A 22,105-nucleotide genomic window follows, 5' to 3' on the forward strand; every position below is an offset into this window, starting at 1 on the left:
TAAAAAATATTTTTGAAATTATACAAGCTACATATATATAGTCGTGTGTGGCTATATAAACATATAGGGAGAGAGAGAGCACATGTGTATGCTTTTAAAAAATAATTTTCTATATATTCATTGTCCTCAATGTGTAAATATCAGAGCTTGGACTCAAGTCTAGGTTATCTGACTTCAGAGCCCCCCATAGTCTTTCACTGGGCCATGCTCTAAAGTACTGTACTGTATTGAATATAAGGTGACAGTGAAACAACCAAATGTAAGTGGCTGAGCTGTTTGAAAAACATGGGCTTGTTCAGTAGTAAAGGATTAAGGTAAAACTTTGGATATAGGAATAAGTACTAAAGATATATTAGTTGGAGCGTGACATTTCTAAATAGCAAAAGGAAACAGGAGATATAATTATTCAACTAAGACTGTGTGTGTCTAGCATTATGGTTGTCAAAATAGTTGATCTCATTGAATGGTTTTATATATAATCTACTTAAAGTATTTAAATTTTTTCAATTTTAAAGGCTATTTATATATTTATATGTTGTGAATTCTCATTTTTTTAAAGGTTCTCATGGAAAATTGGAACAATATAAGGCATTTCTAAGGAATTACCGTAAGGAAAAGAAGATAATGGTATTGTATTTGTTTTCATCTTCCTTAAAAAATTATATTTTGACAGAATATATAATCACTATAATTTCATAGATAAGTACTAATAGCATTAAAAAATTTCCTTTTAGTCTTTTATCATCTATCTATCCCTGTGTTTTTAAAATATTTGGACTCATATTTTTCTTTACACACTCAATATGAGTGTTGGCATTTTCACATCACTACAAGTTATTTGAAGACATATATTTCATCCTCTGATTATTTAAAAATTTATAACATCTTAGGGATACAGGTCCTATATCAGTCATTTTCCTTTAGGAAAAAAATAAGTTATTTTTGCTGCCTGTAGAATTACTTTGTTAATTTTTTTAAAAAATCTCTTTGAGAGTTTGATTAGAATTATATTTTGAATTATTTTGAGAAACTTAGTCCTTTTCAAAAATACATTCTCAAATTAAAGCGATAAAGACTTTAAGTGCTACCACTTGTCCATCCACCTCCTTAAATGTTTTTTAAATTTCAAAATTACTTTTTATGTTTTTTTCCTGATTATGACTAAGGTAGTCATTTTAGAAAATTAAAACAGATAAGCACTAAAAAGGCAAGCATCTTAATTTTATCATTTATAAATAAATTACATATATCTCACTATTGTCATTTTCATTGTTCTTTAAAAATTTTTTAGAAAATTAAACTGTATTTCTAATTCATTAAATGTTTTATGGAATTTTCATCATTAAATATCATTCTACATCATTTCAAAAATAAACTAATGTAATAGCCCTTTTGTTGGACGTTTAGGTTAGTTTTCATTATTCATTATTATTTACAAAGGTGCTGTGAACATATTTGGAGCTAAAAATTGTGCTTATGCATGATTATTTTCTTAATATAAATTTCAGAAGTGGAACCACATGGGAAAAATGTAAAAAGCTAAGTGTTTTGATACATACTGCCAAAATGTTTTCTAGAAAGGTGGCATCAATTTGTATTCGTAACAATAGAGTTTGTGATTGATCCCTTACCCATCCCTTTGTCAATATTTAATATTATATTTTTTAATGTTTGCAAATTGATAGGCATAAATGTTATCAGTTGCATACATTTCACTAATGAAGTTGATTTTTTAGGTTTTTATTAGCTTTTGTGTTTCTATTATTATGAATTGCCTATTTATGAACTTTGGGCATTTTTTAGCTGTTCTTCTATTTCTAAGAGCTGTTTATGCTTTAAAACTATTAACCCTTCTCAGTAGCATATGTTATACATACTTATATTACTTTCTTGGTTGCCTTTTAACCCAAAAGTATTTTTTCACTGTATAGAATTTTATATTTTCATGAATCTATAATTTTTTATTGAAATCTTCTGCCTTTAGTGCCATAGTATTAAGAAAGCTTTCTTCATTACAAGATCATACATATATTCACCTGTGTTCTCTTATATTGTTCTTACAGATTTATTTTTTTGTGTTTAACTCCAGTGTTTATTTTTGTGTAAGGGAGTAAAACATAAGGATGTTATTTTAGGTCTATCAGTAGATTTGTGTGCTTTTTTTAAGATTTATTTTTTTATTGAGGTAACATTGGTTTATAACATTATGTAAGTTTCATGTGTACAACATTATATTTCTACTTCTGTATACCCTACAGCATGCTCACCACCAAAATACAGATTCTGCCTGTCACCACATATTTGATCTCCTTTACTCATTTAGCCCTCCCCACTACTCCTTCCCCTCTGGTAACCACTACTCTATTTTCTTTATATGTGTTAGTTTTTCGTTTGGTTTGGTTTGTTCATTTTTTTGGTTTGTTTTTGCTTTTGTTTTTTGTTTTTATATTCCACATATACTCACGTAAAAACATGTGATTTTCTTCATATAAGTTCTACACATTCCCTGTTAAATGTATTCCTAGGTATCTTAAATTTTTTATTACTAATGTCCATGAGATTAGTTTTCCATTATGTAATTAAATGGGTTATTGTTGGTATATAGGAAATTATTATTGGTATAGGTATATTACTCAACAATGTTACCAGTTTCTCATCTTGTCTGACTGACTCAGAAAGAATGCTAGTACTTTGCTATTAGGTACAACTTTAAATGTTTAGATAACTTTTTTTTCCAGATTAAAGAAATTGACATTTACTCCAAGTTTATTAAAGATATATGGATGTGGGTATAGATGTAGATTAAATATTAGATTTGAATATAGATATCACTGTGCACAAAAACTAAAAACATCTTCATGGTTTGAAATGGAGAGGAAAATAATCCACTGTGATGATAGCAAAAGCTATTTTAAGCCTTTCATGTGTGAATGTGGCAGATTACATTAACAGCTTTTCAGAAGTTGAACCATTCTTATATTAGGATATATTTTTCATGCATTACTGGATTTGGTTTGCTCTTTGGATTTTACATCTGTGTTTGATAAGTTATGATTATCTTTTTTGGTTTTGGTATAAAAATTATACAAACTTCAGAAAATGAGTTCCTTAGATTCATCTCTTTAGTCTATAGATAGTTTGTTGAATATAGGGATATCATTTGTTCTTGATGTTTGGCAAAAGTTGCTTGTGAACTTTTCTTGATTTTATTTATATTTTGCAGAGGGAATAGGTAGGTTGGTAGAAAAGCTGTCTGGAAGTTAACAGGCCCATAAATGCGAACTTGCGTAGATTGTCAAAACATGATATTCAGTGAAAAAAAGCAAGTTACCAAGTAATATATACAGTTAATATCATTCCTTTAAATTTTAAAAACATACCAAAAGTCTGTATATTCTTTCTATATATATATACACATATATGTAAAAGTATTTTAATGGAATTGAGCCGGTGCAAACCAAACAAATGATAGTGACTGTCTCAAGGAGGGGGAACACACGGTTTGAACTAGAGATCATGGTAAAAAGGGATCTAATTTTATATTTTACTATATGTAAACTTCATATTTTATCTTAAATAGTCTTAAGCAAATACTAAAATAACAGTAATCCATTCTAGGTTGTGGGAACATGGGAACACTGGTAGTCACATTATTCATTGTGATTCTGTATTAATTTTCAAAAGAATTTCAAAAATTCTAATGAATTTTATCAGATGACTTTCCAGGATCTATTGAAATGACCTTTAGATGAATTACACTAACAAAAGTTTTAATAATAATTTTTATTAAATATGTTTTTTGGCTGCATCGGGTCTTCGTTGCTGCACATGGGCTTTTCTCTAGTTGCGGCGAGCAGGGGCTACTCTTCATTGCAGTGCACAGGCTTCTCATTGCAGTGGCTTCTCTTGTTGTGGAGTGTGGGCTCTAGGCACGTGGGCTGCAGTAGTTGTGGCTTGCGGGCTCTAGAGCGCAGGCTCAGTAGTTGTGGCACATGGGCTTAGTTGCTCCATGGCATGTGGAATCTTCCCGGACCAGGGCTTGAACCTGTGTCACCTGCATTGGCAGGCAGATTCTTAACCACTGTGCCACCAGGGAAATCCAGGATTTTAAAATGAATTATTTATATTTTTGTGGTATCTTTTCCAGGTTGTATGACCAAGAACTAGTTCTGTGTTACTATTACTCTGTTCCTTGAAAAGTGTTTCTTTGCTTCCTGCAGAATAAAGCCAGGACTTTGAGATTAACATTAACATCTTTCTAAATCTGACGCCGTCTTTAATGACCAGTTATATCTGTACCTGTCAAGCACACAGCCTTTTTTCTTATAATTGATCTCACTTTCCTTCTCTTTTTTATCCCTTTGCACATTTTTAAAAAATGCCAATAATGTGATCCTCTTTCATTTAGCAATCTGTAATCATCCTTTCAAATTGGTTTCCTATGTCTTCTCTTAAATAATATATGTATGTGTGTATGTGTATATAATTTGCCTGTAAGCTTATGTATTTGGGGAGGAAATGGGTATATGGAAAATAATAAACAATATATTAACATGTCGTCTAAATGATCAAAAACTAATTTATACAGAAGGCTTCTTATTTTCTGTGTAAAGTAGTGCGGTGGACACAAAGATGTGCCTCCCAGATTCCCCTTCAAGGAAGGACCCGTTGCCCCAACTGCTAAGAGTGCTGTTAGGGGACACCCTTCAGCTGCAGCCCCTTCAAGGATTGCCTCTCACAGAGAGAATTTCCTCTCCCAAGTAAACGACCATCCAGGAGCCACTCACATACAATGACTAATCAAGTCGGAAACAGAAAGGCCTGGCAGTTTCAACCCAGTGCAGGACAACTACTATGGGTCCTTTCAGTTCACAAGCTCTGCTTAGGGTCAGGGCTGTTAGACTTGCATCATAGCTGACTTCTCAATCTTCCCTCTCCTCTTGCCTTCCATAGATATTGATCCCAAAGGCACTCCCAATAAACATTCCGAACACTAAATTCCACCTCACAGTCTGTTTCCCAGTGGACCCAAACTGCAATAAGTAGTTTGTTTATATTTCTATCATAGCCCTTATCTCTTTGTGTTTTGTATACGTATCTGATTCCTCTCTTGCCCTCTGACTAACTTGAGGGCAAGGAATATCTTTGCATTCCCAGCATTCTAGGCCTCAGTAAGAGATGCATACACACACCCACGCATTAACTGAACAAAGTTACAAAGTATAAAAATTCTTAAATTTAGAATTTTAAAGATTTTATTTTAAATGTTTTCCAGCTTTCAGATGACATGGAGACAAAGAAGGATATAGAGGTATTTACAATTTCTGTTTTATGAGATTATATATCAAAAGTATTATGTGGAGCTAAAAGAATGTTTACAATAAGATAGATACAGCTATAAATTTAGATAGGGGCCCCAGGAGAGAAAGTTGGAAACAAATACAGAAGCGTTCTTTTTCTGCCTAGTCCATATCTTTATGTGTAGTGTAGCTAAAATTCTTGGTAATTTGAGCTATGTCAAAATTAGTTCTGAAGTAATTGTTTTTACTTTTAGATTTGGCATATGAATATGTCAGTGCTCTTAATTTCATAGAAACAGATAATATGAAGATTTCTCTTAGGTGGGATAAATATATTTTACTTATTTTTAGTAAAAATATGTAAAATAATTATGTTAATGAATGATAGTTAAATATCTGTTTTCTGTAATCATATGAGACTACTATACTGAAAAGAATGAAGTAATTCCTGTTCTGTGGTATTTCCCTCTTTCTAGGGTTGCAACTTCCCAGGATTCAGAACAAATGAGCTTACTCAACTACCCAGACATTTGAATGCTGAACGAATTTATCTTTTTATTTTAAAAGCCCATAACTTTGAGGTATGTAAACATTATTTTATTTTTATTGTGTGATATATTTTGAGAATATGATTTAATGAATTAGACCTTAATTTAAAGCTATGACAGAGTAGGTGTTAAGCAAGATTTAATTCTTTGGGGCATTAAGTCTGGCAGGAAAGACCAGTGACATTTTTAACGCCCTAATCTCCAGAAGAGAATGTATTAGATTCTGTGTTACTGCCCCAGGAGTCTGAGGTTGCCAGTGTGCATTGGCTTGGCATGTGACTGTAACAGGTGTTTCACTTTCCCTCTTCCTGCTCTATAGCTCAGGAGATGTTAACCTGCTCATTTTGATCCCAAAATAATTTATGAGAACCCTTCCCCACAACCCTACCTTTTGAACCTCCAAGTGTCTGGGGAATTTTTAAGAAATATCCCTACAGAGTAGCCAATTGATGAAAAACTGCAGGCATAGGAAGGTAACTAGATCATTGGACACTGATTGCCAGGGATAGGACGAGGGCTGAATGGTTACTGGTATTGATTTCCCACCCACTTAAATATTAAGTGGTCACCTAAAAAGGTTTCTGTTTCCTGGGGACTTGAACAGTGCTCCTTGTACCTCCAGGCAGATTCCTCTCGAGACAGTTCTCTAAGATGAACTTGGCCCCTAGTAGGCCCTCTTCCCATCCCTCACCCCCAGCTTTCCTGTGGCTCTTTCTTTCTCAACACAAAATCCCTGTTTTCTCCCCTGCTATAGTACTCTATAGTCCTTCAGAAGGAGTATAATCAACCATTAAATTTGGATGAATCAGCTCCAGCCATTATTTTCTGCCCATTTTTCCCTCTCTTCAAGATAAAAGAGAGTGTATTACTTTAGTGTTCCATCTTCAAGAGACAGTATTCCAAGAAATAATCTGATTAACCTGACTTGGGTCTCTTGTTTGCCCCTCAGTCAGGGAACCACAGAGCACCTCAGTTGAAAACTCCACCTAAAATGATTCAGTAATGACACTCTCATTTTCCATGCTAATACAGATGCTTTTCAATTCTCTTTTATGTTTTATGGGATTTGGGTGAGAGGGAAGGCTTAGTTTGCCATCTTGATCACCTGATACCATTTTTTTTAGAGAAAAACAGTAGATGGTAATTGTTATGCCTGGATCATGAGCTTATTTGTTACTTTCTCTGACTATTTTTTCCAAAGTTTCCTCAGGGAAAAGGTTTGACTGTAAAAAGAAATTAATACAAATTATTGTTAAAATAATCTTATAAATGTTCTAGACAATATAATCTTTTTAACTCTCACATTCTGTGTTCTAAAATGGGACTGTATTTTAACTATGGATGCGTGTACATCACAGTCACATAAACAAGGCATAGAAGTACAGCTATGATAAACATTTAATATGGTTAACTTGGAGGACGCTGGCATTATTGAAAGAAGTAAGGAAGTGAGGAGTGTAAGTAGGTATGGGTTTGGGGGAAGGGGTGCACAGGATATGACAAGCAGCTGTGTGTAGGATATTTTGAGTTTGTGTACCAGTGGTATATCTAGGTATATATAACCAGTGTTTTATTTGTTAATACCCCTCCCTGATTTCAATAAAGAATTTAAATTGGCTTGCTAGAGCATGCACAATGCAATGGCATTGAGATAGATGATGACATTAAAGTGAAGAGAAAATAAGTGTAGGAAAATAATATCAGAGGGAAGGTTATTTCATAGAAATGCTTATTATAACATCTGAAACTTGGAAAAAGAAGGTTAAAGGGTTACTGTTACATGCTTGAAGGTGAGGGAATCCGTGGAATTGACTGCATTCACGTAACCCCATCCAAATACATTCCTAAACATACAGTCATAGATTAAGTTAAGATAAAGTATAAATTATCCCCTTTACCACCCAGAACGGACCCTTGGCTACAGATGATGCTCAGTAAAAATTTTATTGAATTGAGTGAAAAGGGGCCTATATTTTGAGAAAGCTGAGCCACAAAGGTACAGATATACACAAACAGAAATTCAAGAGAACATTAGAAGTAGTTTTATCCAACCTAGAATCTATATTAGGAGAAAAAGTTCCAAGTCAGATAATGTATAGGTTTTAAGGTATGTTTACATTTATTTGAATCAAAAAAGTATCACAAAAGGGTAGAGGGTGATGGAGGAAAGTACCATTTAACTTTTTAAGTTGGGTTTGGGGTTTTTTGGCTGATTTCTGTTTTTGGTTGTTTTGACTAAATACTGATATATTTTAAAGAATTTGGAATTTTCCTGAAAAAGAAAGTTAGTGATACTAAACATAACCAAAGCTTAGAATAGAAGCAATCATGCAGTTAGTTTACACTAAAAAGCATGTTTGCTTGAAATTTGCAAATAATTTCAACAAAAAATATTCAGATTTTCTCCTTTATTTTAATTTTCTACTTTTTTCTTTATGTACTTCTCATATGTTTTTGTAATTAAGAAGTGCTAAATAAGTTGAAACTGTTACCAATGTATATACTATACTTAGTGGCCTATGAAGGAGAAGTGCTCCCACAGTATGCATGATAAATAATCTCCTTGGTATAAACGTTTGCACGGTATCCTTTTTGTAGACTTGTACTTGAGGAACAGAAATTCATACCTATGTATTTCATTAAAAGAATTCTTGAACTCTACTGAATCTGGCATTACAAACTTTTAGTGAATAAAATAAAATGACTATTGAAGGTACCTATTTAAACCAAGACTTATAGTCTCTAGCAGTCATGGTAAATTAACTTTATGTGCCAATTTTGATGAATTGCTTAGAAAGAACACTATCTTTAGGGTCTAGACTTATGATGGGGCCCATTGGGTTAGAATCCCATGATTGTTGATACCTGTCTTCAGCATAAAAGGGAAATTGTTAACATATGTCTTGGATTTTTGCTATTCCTGGTCTAGCCTACACTGTCATTTCAGTGACTACTAATCAAATGTGATTATTGAGAATATGAAATATGCCCGGTGTGACTCAGCTGAATTTTTTTTTTATGAAGTATGGTTGTTTTACAGTGTTGTGTTAGTTTCTGGTATATAGCAAGGCAATTCAGTTATACATATATATATATATATATATATATATATATATTCTTTTTAAGGTTCTTTTCCATTATAGGTTATTACAAGGTATTGAATATAGTTCCCTATGCTATACAGTAGGACCTTGTTGTTTATCTATTCTATATATAGTAGAGTGTATCTGTTAATCCCAAACCCATAATTTATCCCTCTCCCCTACTTTCCCCTTTGGTAACCATAAGTTTGTTTTCTATGTCTGTGATCAGCTGAATTTTTAAATTTTATTTATTTTAATTATATATAAATTTTAAAATTAATACTTGATTCAGTTATTGAACAACTTTCAATTATGGTTGAAACAAAATTACAATCATATAGTTTACAAAATCTAATTATGACCTAGTATTTATGATGAAAATTTATGTTCAAATTGAGATGTGCTATAAGTATAAAATATACACTATATTTCAAAGACCTAGTACCCAAAAGAATGTAAAATATTTCATTAATAATTTAATAACAATTATGTATTAAAATATATTTTAAATATATTTGGTTAAACAAAATGTCACTAAAATTCCCCTTTTTACTTTTTAAAAATGTTTATTAGAAAATATATATATGGCTCACATTAAATTTCTATTAAGCAGTGGTAGTTTATAACTATTAAATACACACTCTTTATAAAGCCTATTTACAGTAACATGTCTTATAATATTATTAACTTGATCTCCATGTGTCTTTTTTCCATAGGGAAAAACTTTTAAAATCTGGAAGACTCATTTTCTCTCAGAAGCCTCTGTTGCTCTTTTGCATGATTCCTTTTGGTGGTGGTTTCTCCATAAATTTAAGGTATAATGATATTTTTTCAACTTCTTTTTTTTTTTTTCTTTTTTTTAAAGTTGATTTGCAGCATAATTAATTTTTCAGTAGAGGTAGCACTGGTACAAAAAATGTTTTTCTGATCCTGTCACAGAGCTTGGTTTTTTAGTATTCTGCACATGTTAGAAATCCTGTTTGAAATCTAGAGTTCTTTCAGAGAAGTTAAAACCTTAATATGGATTTCAAAGATCCAGAGTCTTTATTAATCAGAAAAAGATTAGTGAAATCAAACACTGTAGTGAGTAATAAAGTTGTAGCTTTACTCAATACTGTAATGTGCTGATGAACACGAAACAGAATATCCACTGCAAATCAGTGACATTGAGGGAGGTTTCACTTAGAAAACACTCTACAATATCAGATGGGGAGAGGGTCCTCACGTGATTCAGAAAGATAAAAGCTCTGCTTAGGATTAAAAAGAGAAAGACGTGGGTATCTGGGAAGCAATAAGAGAATGGAAATAAGCAGTACCCGAGTCTTACATTAGAGAATACGTGAGCCTGGAAAAAGTGGTGAATACCAATGACTGCCATGTGGCCTCTGGATCTAGAAGGATGGAAAGTAGGGTAATGCAGGGGATCGCAGTCTAAGCATTATGAAGGTGTGCTACCCCATCAGGGGAGCCTAATAACAGGCTCAATTCTTCACCTCCCCACCTCAAATTACCCAAAGAAAACTGCTAATGGATTCTTTCATACCATGAAGGAATGGGTGTTACTAATTTTACATACAAACCATTTACATAGAGCTTCATGTTAGAATAATTAATGTAATTCTAGGTAAGATTATCTGTACTATGTTTCTATTATTGTTAGGAGTTGAATGAGGGATAGGAAGTGGTGTATCAGTTCTACAAAGGTAATTACATAGGGAAATTTGTGCAATCAGAGTTTCATTACCTTAAATTTCTTTCTCTAGATCTGAATCCCAAATTTATGTTTTCCCATGATAGAACATGAGAAGAAGCATTACTTTCCCACTTAAATCTGTTAGGATTATATATAGCAAGTTTTTGAAGGAAACATAATCTAGCAATGTTTCTAGTAACTTTGTCAAGCCATATAATATTATTTTGAACAAACAGATTTGACACAAAGATATTAATGACCCATTACATATATAGGATTATCCTTGGAATAAACAAGGATTAGAAATCTTTTCATCTTTAAGCAAGCTATTCTCTAGAAACTACTGGCTTCCTAAAATTAAAATGCAGTAATTAAGTAATAATTTTTTTGACATCTTTATTGGAGTATAATTACTTTACAATGTTGTGTTAGTTTCTGCTGTATAACAAAGTGAATCAGATATATGCATACATTTATTCCTATATCCCCTCCCTCTTGCGTCTCCCTCCCACCCTCCGTATCCCACCCCTCTAGGTCGTCACAAAGCACTGAGCTGATCTCCCTGTGCTATGTGGCTGCTTCCCACTAGCTAGCTATTTTACATTTGGTAGTGTATATGTATCAGTGGTACTCTCTCACTTTGTCCCAGCTTAATTTTCCCCCTCCCCATGTCCTCAAGTCCATTCTCTACGTTTGTGTCTTTATTCCTTTCCTACCCCTAGGTTCATCAGAACCATTTTTTTTTTTTTAGATTCCATATATATGTGTTAGCATATGGTATTTGTTTTTCTGAATTACTTCACTCTGTATGACAGACTCTAGGTCCATCCACGTCACTACAAATAACTCAATTTCGTTTCTTTTTATGGCTGAGTAATATTCCATTGTATATATGTGCCACATCTTCTCTATCCATTTGTCTATCGATGGACACTTAGGTTGCTTCCACATCCACGTTATAGTAAATAGTGCTGCAATGAACATTGTGGTACATCACTCTTTTTGAATTATGGTTTTCTCAGGGTATATGCCGAGTAGTAGGATTGCTGGGTCATATGGTAGTTCTATTTTTAGTTTTTAAAGGAACCTCCATACTGTTCTCCATAGTGGCTGTATCAATTTACATTCCCACCAACAGTGCAAGACAGTTCCCTTTTCTCCACACCCTCTACAACATTTATTGTTTGTAGATTTTTTGATGATGGCCATTCTGACCAGTGTGAGGTGATACCTCATTGTAGTTTTGATTTTTATTTCTCTAATGATTAGTGATGGTGAGCATCCTTTCATGTGTTTGTTGGCAATCTGTATATATTCTTTGAAGAAATGTCTATTTAGGTCTTCAGCCCATTTTTGGATTGGGTTGTTTGTATTTTTAATATTGAGCTGCATAAGCTGTTTGTATATTTTGGAGATTAATCCTTTGTCAGTTGCTTCATTTGCAAATATTTTCTCCCATTCTGAGGGTTGTCTTTTCTTCTTCTTTATGGTTTCCTTTGCTGTGCAAAAGCTTTTAAGTTTCATTAGGTCCCATTTGTTTATTTTTGTTTTTATTTCCATTTCTCTAGGAGGTGGATCAAAAAGGATCTTGCTGTGATTTATGTCATAGAGTGTTCTGCCTATGTTTTCCTCTAAGAGTTTTATAGTGTCTGGCCTTACATTTAGGTCTTTGATCCATTTTAAGCTTATTTTTGTGTATGGTGTTAGGGAGTGTTCTAATTTCATTCTTTTACATGCAGCTGTCCAGTTTTCCCAGCACCACTTATTGAAGAGGCTGTCTTTTGTCCATTGTATAATCCTGCCTCCTTTATCAAAGATAAGGTGACCATATGTGCAAGGATTTATCTCTGGATTTTCTATCCTGTTCCATTGATCTACATTTCTGTTTTTGTGCCAGTACCATACTGTCTTGATTACTGTAGCTTTGTACTATAGTCTGAAGTCAGGGGGCCTGATTCCTCCAGTTCCGTTTTTCTTTGTCAAGATTGCTTTGGCTATTTGGGGCCTTTTGTGTTTCCATACAAATTGTGAAATTTTTTGTTCTAGTTCTGTGAAAAATGCCACTGGTAGTTTGAAATGGATTGCATTGAATATGTAGATTGCTTTGGGTAGTATAGTTATATTCACAGTGTTGATTCTTCCAATCCAGGAACATGTTATATCTCTCCATCCGTTTGTATCATCTTTAATTTCTTTCATCAGTGTCTTATAGTTTTCTGGATACAGGTCTTTTGTCTCCTTTGCTAGGTTTATTCCTAGGTATTTTATTCTTTTTGTTGCAGTGGTAAATGGGAGTGTTTCCTTAATTTCTCCTTCAGATTTTTCATCACTAGTGTGTAGGAATGCAAGAGATTTCTGTGTATTAATTTTGTATCCAGCTACTCTACCAAATTCATTGATTAGCTCTAGTAGTTTTCTGGTAGCATCTTTAGGATGCTCTATTTATAGTATCATGTCATCTGCAAACAGTGACAGTTCTACTTCTTCTTTTACGATTTGGATTCCTATTATTTCTTTTTCTTCTCTGATTGGCTAAAACTTCCAAAACTATGTTGAATAATAGTGGTGAGAGTGGGAAACCTTGTCTTGTTCCTGACCTTAGAGGACATGGTTTCAGTTTTTCACCATTGAGAATGATGTTGGCTGTTGGTTTGTCATATATGGCCTTTATTATGTTGAGGTAGGTTCCTTCTATGCCTACTTTGTGGGTGTTTTTTTTTTCTTATTATAAATGGGTGTTGAATTTTGTTGAAAGCTTTTTCTGCATCTATTGAGATGATCATATGGTTTTTATCCTTCAATTTGTTAATATGGTGTATCACATTGATTGATTTGAGTATATTGAAGAATCCTTGCATTCCTGGGATAAACCCCACTTGATCATGATGTATGATCCTTTTAATGTGCTTTTGGATTCGGTTTCCTAGTATTTTGTTGAGGATTTTTGCATCAGTGTTCATCAGGGATATTGGCCTGTAGTTTTCTTTCTTTGTGACATCTTTGTCTGGTTTTGGTATCAGGGTGATGGTGGCCTCATAGAATGAGTTTGGGAATGTTCTTCCCTCTGCTATATTTTGGAAGAGTTTGAGATGGCTAGGTGTTAGCTCTTCTCTAAATGTTTTCTAGAATTCGCCTGTGAAACCATCTGGTCCTTGGCTTTTGTTTATTGGAAGATTTTTAATCACAGTCTCAATTTCAGTGCTTGTGATTGGTCTGTTTATGTATTCTATTTCTTCCTGGTTCAGTCTCAGAAGGTTGTGCTTTTCTAAGAATTTGTCCGTTTCTTACAGGTTGTCCATTTTGTTGGCATATATTTGTTTGTAGTAATCACTCATGATCCTTTGTATTTCTGCAGTGTCAATTGTTACTTCTCCTTTTTCATTTCTAATTCTGTTGATTTGAGTCTTCTCCCTTTTTTTTCTTGATGAGTCTATCTAATGGTTTATCAATTTTTTTATCTTCTCAAAGAACCAGCTTTTAGTTTTATTGATCTTTGCTGTTGTTTCCTTCATTTCTTTTTCATTTATTTCTGATCTGATCTTTATGATTTCTTTCCTTCTGCTAACTTTGCATTTTTTTTTGTTCTTTCTCTATTGCTTTAGGTGTAAGGTTAGGTTGTTTATTAGAGATGTTTCTTGTTTCTTGAGGTAGGATTGTATTTCTATAAACTTCCCTCTTAGAACTGCTTTTGCTGCATCCCATAGGTTTTGGATTGTTGTGTTTTCATTGTCATTTGTTTCTAGGTATTTTTTGGTTTCCTCTTTGATTTCTTCAGTGATCTCTTGGTTATTTAGTAGCACATTGTTTAGCCTCCATGTGTTTGTATTTTTTACAGATTTTTTCCTGTAGTTGATATCTAGTATCATGGTGTTGTGGTCGGAAAAGATACTTGATATGATTTCAATTTTCTTGAATTTACCAAGGCTTGATTTGTGACCCAAGATATGATCTATCCTGGAAAATGTTCCATGAGCACTTGAGAAGAAAGTGTATTCTGTTGTTTTGGGATGGAATGTCCTATAAATATCAATTAAGTCCGTCTTGTTTAATGTGTCATTTAAAGCTTGTGTTTCCTTATTTATTTTCATTTTGGATGATCTGTCCATTGATGAAAGTGGGCTGTTAAAGTCCCCTACTATGATTGTGTTACTGTCGATTTCCCCTTTTATGGCTGTTAGCATTTGCCTTATGTATTGAGGTGCTCCTATGTTGGGTGCATAAATGTTTACAATTGTTATGCCTTCTTCTTGGATTGATCCCTTGATCATTATGTAGTGTCCTACTTTGTCTCTTGTAATAGTCTTTATTTTAAAGTCTATTTTGTCTCACATGAGAATTTCTACCCCAGCTTTCTTTTTATTTCCATTTGCATGGAATATCTTTTTCCATCCCCTCATTTTCAGTCTGTATGTGTCCCTAGGTTTGAAGTGGGTCTCTTGTAGACAGCATTTATACGGGTCTTGTTTTTGTATCCATTCAGCCAGTCTGTGTCTTTTGGTTGGACCATTTAATCCATTTACATTTAAGGTAGTTATCGATATGTATGTTCTATTACCAGTTGTTTTGGGTTTGTTATTGTAGGTCTTTTCCTTCTCGTGTTTTCTGCCTAGGCAAGTTCCTTTACCATTTCTTGTAAAGCTGGTTTGGTGGTGCTGAATTCTCTTAACTTTTGCTTGTCTGTAAAGGTTTTAATTTCTCTGTCAAATCTGAATGAGATCTTTACTGGGTAGAGTAATCTTGGTTGTAGGTTTTTCCCTTTAATCACTTTAAATATGTCCTGCCACTCCCTTCTGGCTTGCAGAGTTTCTGCTGAAAGATCAGCTGTTAACCTTATGCGGATTCCCTTGTATGTTATTAGTTGTTTTTCCCTTGCTGCTTTTATTATTTTTTCTTTGTATTTAATTTTTGATAGTTTGATTAACATGTGTCTTGGCATGTTTCTCCTTGGATTTACCCTTATGGGACTCTCTGCGCCTCCTGTACTTGATTGATTATTTCGCTTCCCATGTTAGGGAAGTTTTCAAATATAATCTCTTGAAATATTTTCTCAGACCCTTTCTTTTTCTCTTCTTCTTCTGGGACCCCTATAATTCGAATGTTGGTGCATTTAATGCTGTCCCAGGAGTCTCTGAGACTGTCCTCAATTCTTTTCATTCTTTTTTCTTTATTCTATCCCTGGCAGTTATTTCCACCATTTTATCTTCCAGCTCACTTATCTGTTCTTCTGCCTCAGTTATTCTGCTATTGATTCCTTCTAGAGTGTTTTTCTTTTCAATTATTAAGTTGTTCATCACTGTTTATTTGCTCTTTAGTTCTCCTAGTTCCTTGTTAAATGTTTCTTGTATTTTCTCCATTATGTTTCTGAGATTTTGGATCATCTTTGTCATTACTCTGAATTCTTTTTCAGATAGGTTGCCTATTTCTCTTCATTTATTTGGTCTTGTAAGTTTTTACCTTGCTCCTTTGTCTGTAAGATAATTTTTTGTCATTTCCTTTTTTTTTTTTCTTCTGATGGGTGGGGCTGTATTCTTGTCTTACTGGTTGTTTGGCCTGAGGCATCCAGCACTGGAGTTTGCAAGCAGTTGGATAGAGCCAGGTCTTGGTGCTGAGATGAGCACCTCCGGGAGGCCTCACTCCGATTAATATTCCCTGCAGTCTGAGGTTTTCTGTTATTCCAGCTTTTTGGGCTCGGGGCTCCCATCACAGGAGCTCAGGCCCGACCTCCGGGCTGGGAACCAAAATCCTTCAAACTGCATGGCATGGCAAAAAAAAAAAAAAGGTGCAGTACCATATCAAAGAATAAAAAACAAAATGTATTAGGAAAAATAAAAATATAATTGAAACAACTGCAACACAGTAAAATAAAACCACAACAGAAAAAAAAAGGGGGGGGGAAGAAGCTAAAAGGAGAGAACAATAACAGAGTATAAAGAATAAAAGAAAATTAGAAAAATAAAAGATTTATTAGGAAAAATAAAAATATAAATGAATCAACAAGGTAAAACAGAACCCCAATCTAAAAGAGGAAAAAAAAAAAAGCCTTGGCTATGGGGCTGTTTCGGTGGGGGTGGGACTTAAGCAGGGGTGGGGTTTTTTGTGTGGCGGGACTTAGGTGGGTGGGGGTTGACGTTTGAGTGTGGGGTAGGGCCTCTGCTTAGTACCTGCACAGAAGGGGAGAGGCAGTACATGGAAAGGAGGACCTCTGGAGTGTGGAGTTCCGGAGTTTGGAGTTACGGCCCTGAGTGAGGGTGTATGGGTGGGGTTTAGGCCCAGCATTGGAGGGGGTCTCCAAGTGTAGAGGTAGGGCCTTGGGTGGGAGTGTAGGGGTGGGGCTTGGGCTCTGCACTGCAAGAGGGAGACTCCAAGGTCAGAGGGTTAGGCCCAGGAGCCCATCAGGCTCACTGGTGCCTAAGTAGACAGGGAAAGTGCTGGCCGCATTCCCTTCTGTTCCTCTGCACGCCGCCACCACCGTCTCCCCCAGTGTCTCCCCTGTCCCCGATGGATCCCTAACCGTGGGTGGGTTCTGCTGGGTGTAGGAACTCCTCCTCCCCCAGCCACCCCTCAGGGGTGCTGGTCCTGGAGGTCCAGCCTTTACTTTTGCTCCCCCTTCCCTCCCTCCCACTCCCTCAGGACCCGTGCATGGCTGGAGGGGGCCTCGGTGGGCAGAGGATCAGGCTCAGGATCTCAGCAGGCTCCCAGGGACCCTAGTGGGCAGGGTAATCCTGGCCATGCTCCCTTTTGATCCCCTGCCCTCTCAGTGGTCCCCCAATTTACCCTTTCGGGCGTGGGATCCCTTCCCCTCCCCCAGCTGCCCCTCAGGGGCGCCAGTCCCATCCTGCCTCCACTTCTCCTCCCCCTTCACTCCCCCCATGCTCCACGTTCTACCCGGTCACTGGGGGTTCCTCCTGTTCCCTTAGGTGTCTGTGGTTCCCCCACCGGTGCCTGGTAGGTGCCCTAGTTGTGCGGAGACACAAATTCCGCATCCTCCTAGTCTGCCACCTTGACTCCACCCCCAGTAATAATTTTAAAATATTATAATTTAATAACATTTCCAGTATCAGTTAAGATTTCTGGTGTGTTTTGAGGAACAATATATGATTCAGCTGGATGAGTGTTCTGCTAGTGTTCTAGGGAACTGAAGGGATATCCAAGCCATATTGAAGCAACATTTCCATGATTTAACCAGAACAGCTCCTCTTTCATCTGTTCTGTTCATTACATTTCACCTATGGTTTTATTTCTAAGAGGATTCATTGTTAAATATAAATGTATTGAAGCCAGTGAACTAGATAAATAGCATGACCTCTTAGGTTCCTAAATCCACCAAATAAGTGTGGTGCATGCCCATACATTTTTACCAGCATTGTGTGGGAATATCTGTTTTGTTAGGTTAGCTCCTATTTCAAGCTGTACTACATTTTCAGGTGAGTACAAAACACATAAATTCTATCTATTTTTGAATCTACTTTATGAATAATAAATAATACTGACTTTATAACTGGAATAGAACCCTGAGCCACTTGTACAATTTAATTACCAACAGCATAATATGAAAAATATATATATAATCATACTCTAGAACATAGCATGGTTCAGTATGCTGGCTCTAAAACTTATTTCAGTAGTTTTTAGGTGACTAATATAATAGCAGATTTCCTTTATTGCCTATGATGTAGTGGTAGCTTGATCTAGTAGAAAAAGTGCTGCACTGGAATCCAGGAAATTAAAATTTTAAATCTGGCTCTCCCAGTAGTTAGTGTGAGACTTTGGGCTAGTCAGAAAATCACTCTGAGCTTCAGTTATGTCATCTCTCTAAAACAAAATAAAACAAAACAAACAAAAAACAGGTAAAAATAACATATACTTTCTTTTTTCCTAGAGTTGGTGTGTGTACTAAAAGTGACATGAATAAGATCCCTAGTAAACTGTGGAAATACTATATAAATGTAATATGAGATTCAATATAATAGAATTAAGATCTGGCTTTCAAAAACAAGTTTATCCACTTAGAAAATGATGTGACTTTGAATAGTTACTTACCTCTCTAAGTCTTTCATAAAATTTTTAAAAATTACCTACTTTATCTGTTTATCAGGAGTTATATTAGAAAATGCATGTAAAGTTGTTTGTTTACATGGAAGTAGGTATATGGTAAGTGTTCAATGGTTACATCTATCATTATTATTTATTATCATATTGTTAGTGAGAATGCAGTGTTCTAAAAATTGCTGGCCAACGTGTAGGCTAATGATAAAAATTTCCTTGATGGTGTTTAACTAGAATAGTTCGAGTAATCATATACCCTTAATGTTTTCAAAATTGTCCTTGGAACACTGGCTCCCAAAAAGATTCAGGAGGCTGGAAAGTACATCAGTTCCACTCATAAAATAACAAAGACAAGCCATATATAACCCACAAAAGTCACAACTTTTTTGAACTCATTATACAGGGTAGCCTTCAAAGCAAAGAATATTACGGGGGAAAAAGAAAGTAATTGTATAATTATAAAGTAGTCAATACATCAATATGACATAACAATCATAAATATTTATGCACCTAATTAAAATGCTTTGAAACACATTTAATGAAAAAATTTTAATACTTAAAGAAGCAATAGACAAATCTATAAGTATAGTTAGGTATTTCAACACCTTATATTCAATAATTGGTCAAATGTGCAGAAAACCAGTTATTGATATAGAATGATGTAGATGACTTGAGCAATACTGTTAACCAACTTTATGGATCTAATTGATATTTATTAAACATTCCTCATAACAACAGCAGAATACACATTTTTCTTATGTACCCATTAAACCTTTACCAACTATATTCTGGGCTAGGAAAACATCCTAATGAAATTAAAAGAATTCAGATCATACAAAGTATGTTTTTAGACCAAAATGGAATTATATTATAAATGAATAACAGAAAGCTACCTGGAAAACCTTCAAATATTTGATAACTAAATAACACACTTCTCAGGAACTGTGCGTCTAACCAGAAATCAGTCGGGAAATTGAAAAGTATTTTGAACTTGATGAAAATGAAAATACAGATTAAAATTTGTGGGATGGACCTCAAGCAGTATTTGGAAATTTAAAGCATTAATATGTCTAGATTTGAAATAAGGAAAGTTCTCAAAAACCATGACCTCAACTTCTACTGTAGGAAACTAGACAAAGAAAAAGAAATGAAAACCAAAGTATGCAGAAGAAAGGAAATAATAAAGATCAGAGAGGAAACCAATAAAAGGAAAAACTGAAAAACAGAAGGAATTAGAGAAAATGAATTCAAAAGGTGGGTCTTCAAGAATTCTAAAAACAAGGCAATGCAGGAGGAATTTGAAGCCTCTGTTTAACTCAGAATAACCATAGCAAAAACAAAACCGAAATGGAGCTTAACATTTTACTTCGTTGACTCAGACCCCTAAAGGCTAACAAGAGAAGAGACATACCTATTCCCAAGCATAACTACTTTATACCTCAGGTTTTACTGTCCTATTGAAGATGTCCATCTCTCAAACAAAAATTGCAAGACACATAGAGAAGGAATGGAATTGCTGCATTGTTGGGTATGAAGATGTTCAACTTCACAAGGTAGTGCCAAGTTGTTTCCAAACTGGATGTACAAATTATTCTCACATTGTTGATGTATAAGAGTTCTTAAACAACCAATGATTCAAAGAATAAATCACAGGGGAAATTAGAAAATAACTTGAAACAAATGAAAGCAAAAAACACAATGTACCAAAACTCATAGGACAAAGCAAAAACATTGCTAAAAGAGAAATTTAAAGTTTTAAATAAATCAAAAAACAATATATCAACAACCTAACTTTACATATTAAGGAACTAGAAAAAGAACAACAAAGAAGGAAGGAATTACTAAAGATTAGAGTGGAGATAAGTAAAATAGAGAATTGGTAAACAGTAGAGAAAATCAGTAAAACCAAAAGTTAGTCCTTTGAGATCAACAAAATTGACAAACCTCTAGCTAGACTAAGAAAAAAAGTGAGGACTTCCCTGTCAGTCCAGTGGTTAAGACTCTGTGCTTCCACTGCAGGGGGCATGGGTTCGATCCCTCGTCAGGGAACTAAGATCTCATATAAGATCTCATATGCCATTCAGTGCAGCCAAAAAAAAAAAAAAAAAAAGGACTCAAATTACCAAAGTCAGAAATGAAAGTGGAAACATAACTATTGTCAAAGAAATAACAAGGATTATTAGAGTACTGTGAACAAACATATAACAACAAATTGGATAGCCTGTATAAAATGGACAAATTCCTAGAAACATAACTTTCCAAGACTGAATAATGAAGAAATAGACAATCTGAATAGACCTATAACTAGTAAGGAGATTCAATCAGGTTTCCGTAATCAGAAACCTCCCAACAAAGAAAAGTTCTGGACTAGATGACTTCACTGATGAATTCTGCCAACATTAAAAGAAGAATTAACACCAGTCCTTCTCTAACTCTCCCAAAAAATTGAAGAGAAGGGAATAGTTTCTAGCTCATTTTATGAGACCAGCATTACCCTGATGCCAAAGCCAAAGATATTACAACAAAAAAAGCATCTACAGACCAATATCCTCTTTGATGGATATTGATGCAAAAATCTTCAACAAAATACTAGCAAACTGAATTCAGCAGTATATTAAAAGGGTTATACAATCTGACCAATGAAATTTATTCCTGGAATGCAAGTATGATTTAGCATATGTTAAATAGCTAGATCTAATGAACATATCAGTAACCTGAATATCCAAAAGCTGTAGGATACGTTTTCTTTTCAAGCATACCAAAACATGTATAAAAATTTACTGTACCATTTTGCTACTCAGTTTCCTGTGGAGGTATATATGTTGTGGACATTAGGTTGAATTGTATTAAACAAAGACATGTTCTGGAACTTTCTGTTTGGGTATTTCATCACACGTGTTAAGTGTAGATCATGTAACTGAAATATACCATCTTTCTTTACTAGTAAATTATATATTATCTCATTTAATTCTCACACAACCCTAAGTCTTAGAACCACTGCCCATTATATAAATGATCAAGAATTGTTAACTATTAACATTATCATTATGATTTCTGCTACTATCTCCTCCCATAAATTTATTACACAAGCATAAAAGCTGTATTGGGAGTTAGGAGACCTAGATTCTAGTCTGGCTTTCAGTTACTTAACTGTGTATAACCTTAAATAATTAATCTTTCTGAGCATCAATGCAGTCATTAAAATAGAGGGGCTTAACCTAGGTGATATCTAACTTCCATTTTATGTCTAAGATCCTATGCATTTATGAATCCTAGCTCATATGGCATGCTAATTTCATAGAAAACTACCACTAAATTTGATCATTTTTGATGTTTATTACCAAAACCTATTAATTCCAGCTTGTGCTTCTACTCTTGACATCATAAATGAATTTGGACTCTAATTCATCTTTATTGCTTAATTCATGGATTTGC

The 22,105-nt window shown here is 34.5% G+C and overlaps 1 protein-coding gene across 7 annotated transcripts in view; it reads left to right on the forward strand.

Moving 5' to 3' along the window:
- Positions 1-22,105, forward strand: part of FAM227B (family with sequence similarity 227 member B) — a 280,693-nt gene that overhangs the window by 32,310 nt on the left and 226,278 nt on the right. For all 7 annotated transcript variants that reach the window (XR_009007680.1, XM_007170433.3, XM_028163551.2 and 4 more), the window contains 4 exons: positions 560-627; positions 5,276-5,311; positions 5,777-5,881; positions 9,648-9,746. Coding sequence is in view for 6 of the 7 variants with exons in the window: in XM_007170433.3 (XP_007170495.2) it covers positions 560-627; positions 5,276-5,311; positions 5,777-5,881; positions 9,648-9,746 (308 nt within the window). In the remaining variant the exon portion in view is untranslated. The remainder of the gene's footprint in view (positions 1-559; positions 628-5,275; positions 5,312-5,776; positions 5,882-9,647; positions 9,747-22,105) is intronic.

This window comes from Balaenoptera acutorostrata, chromosome 3, assembly GCF_949987535.1.
Source record: "Balaenoptera acutorostrata chromosome 3, mBalAcu1.1, whole genome shotgun sequence".
NCBI classification, from domain to species: Eukaryota; Metazoa; Chordata; class Mammalia; order Artiodactyla; family Balaenopteridae; genus Balaenoptera; species Balaenoptera acutorostrata.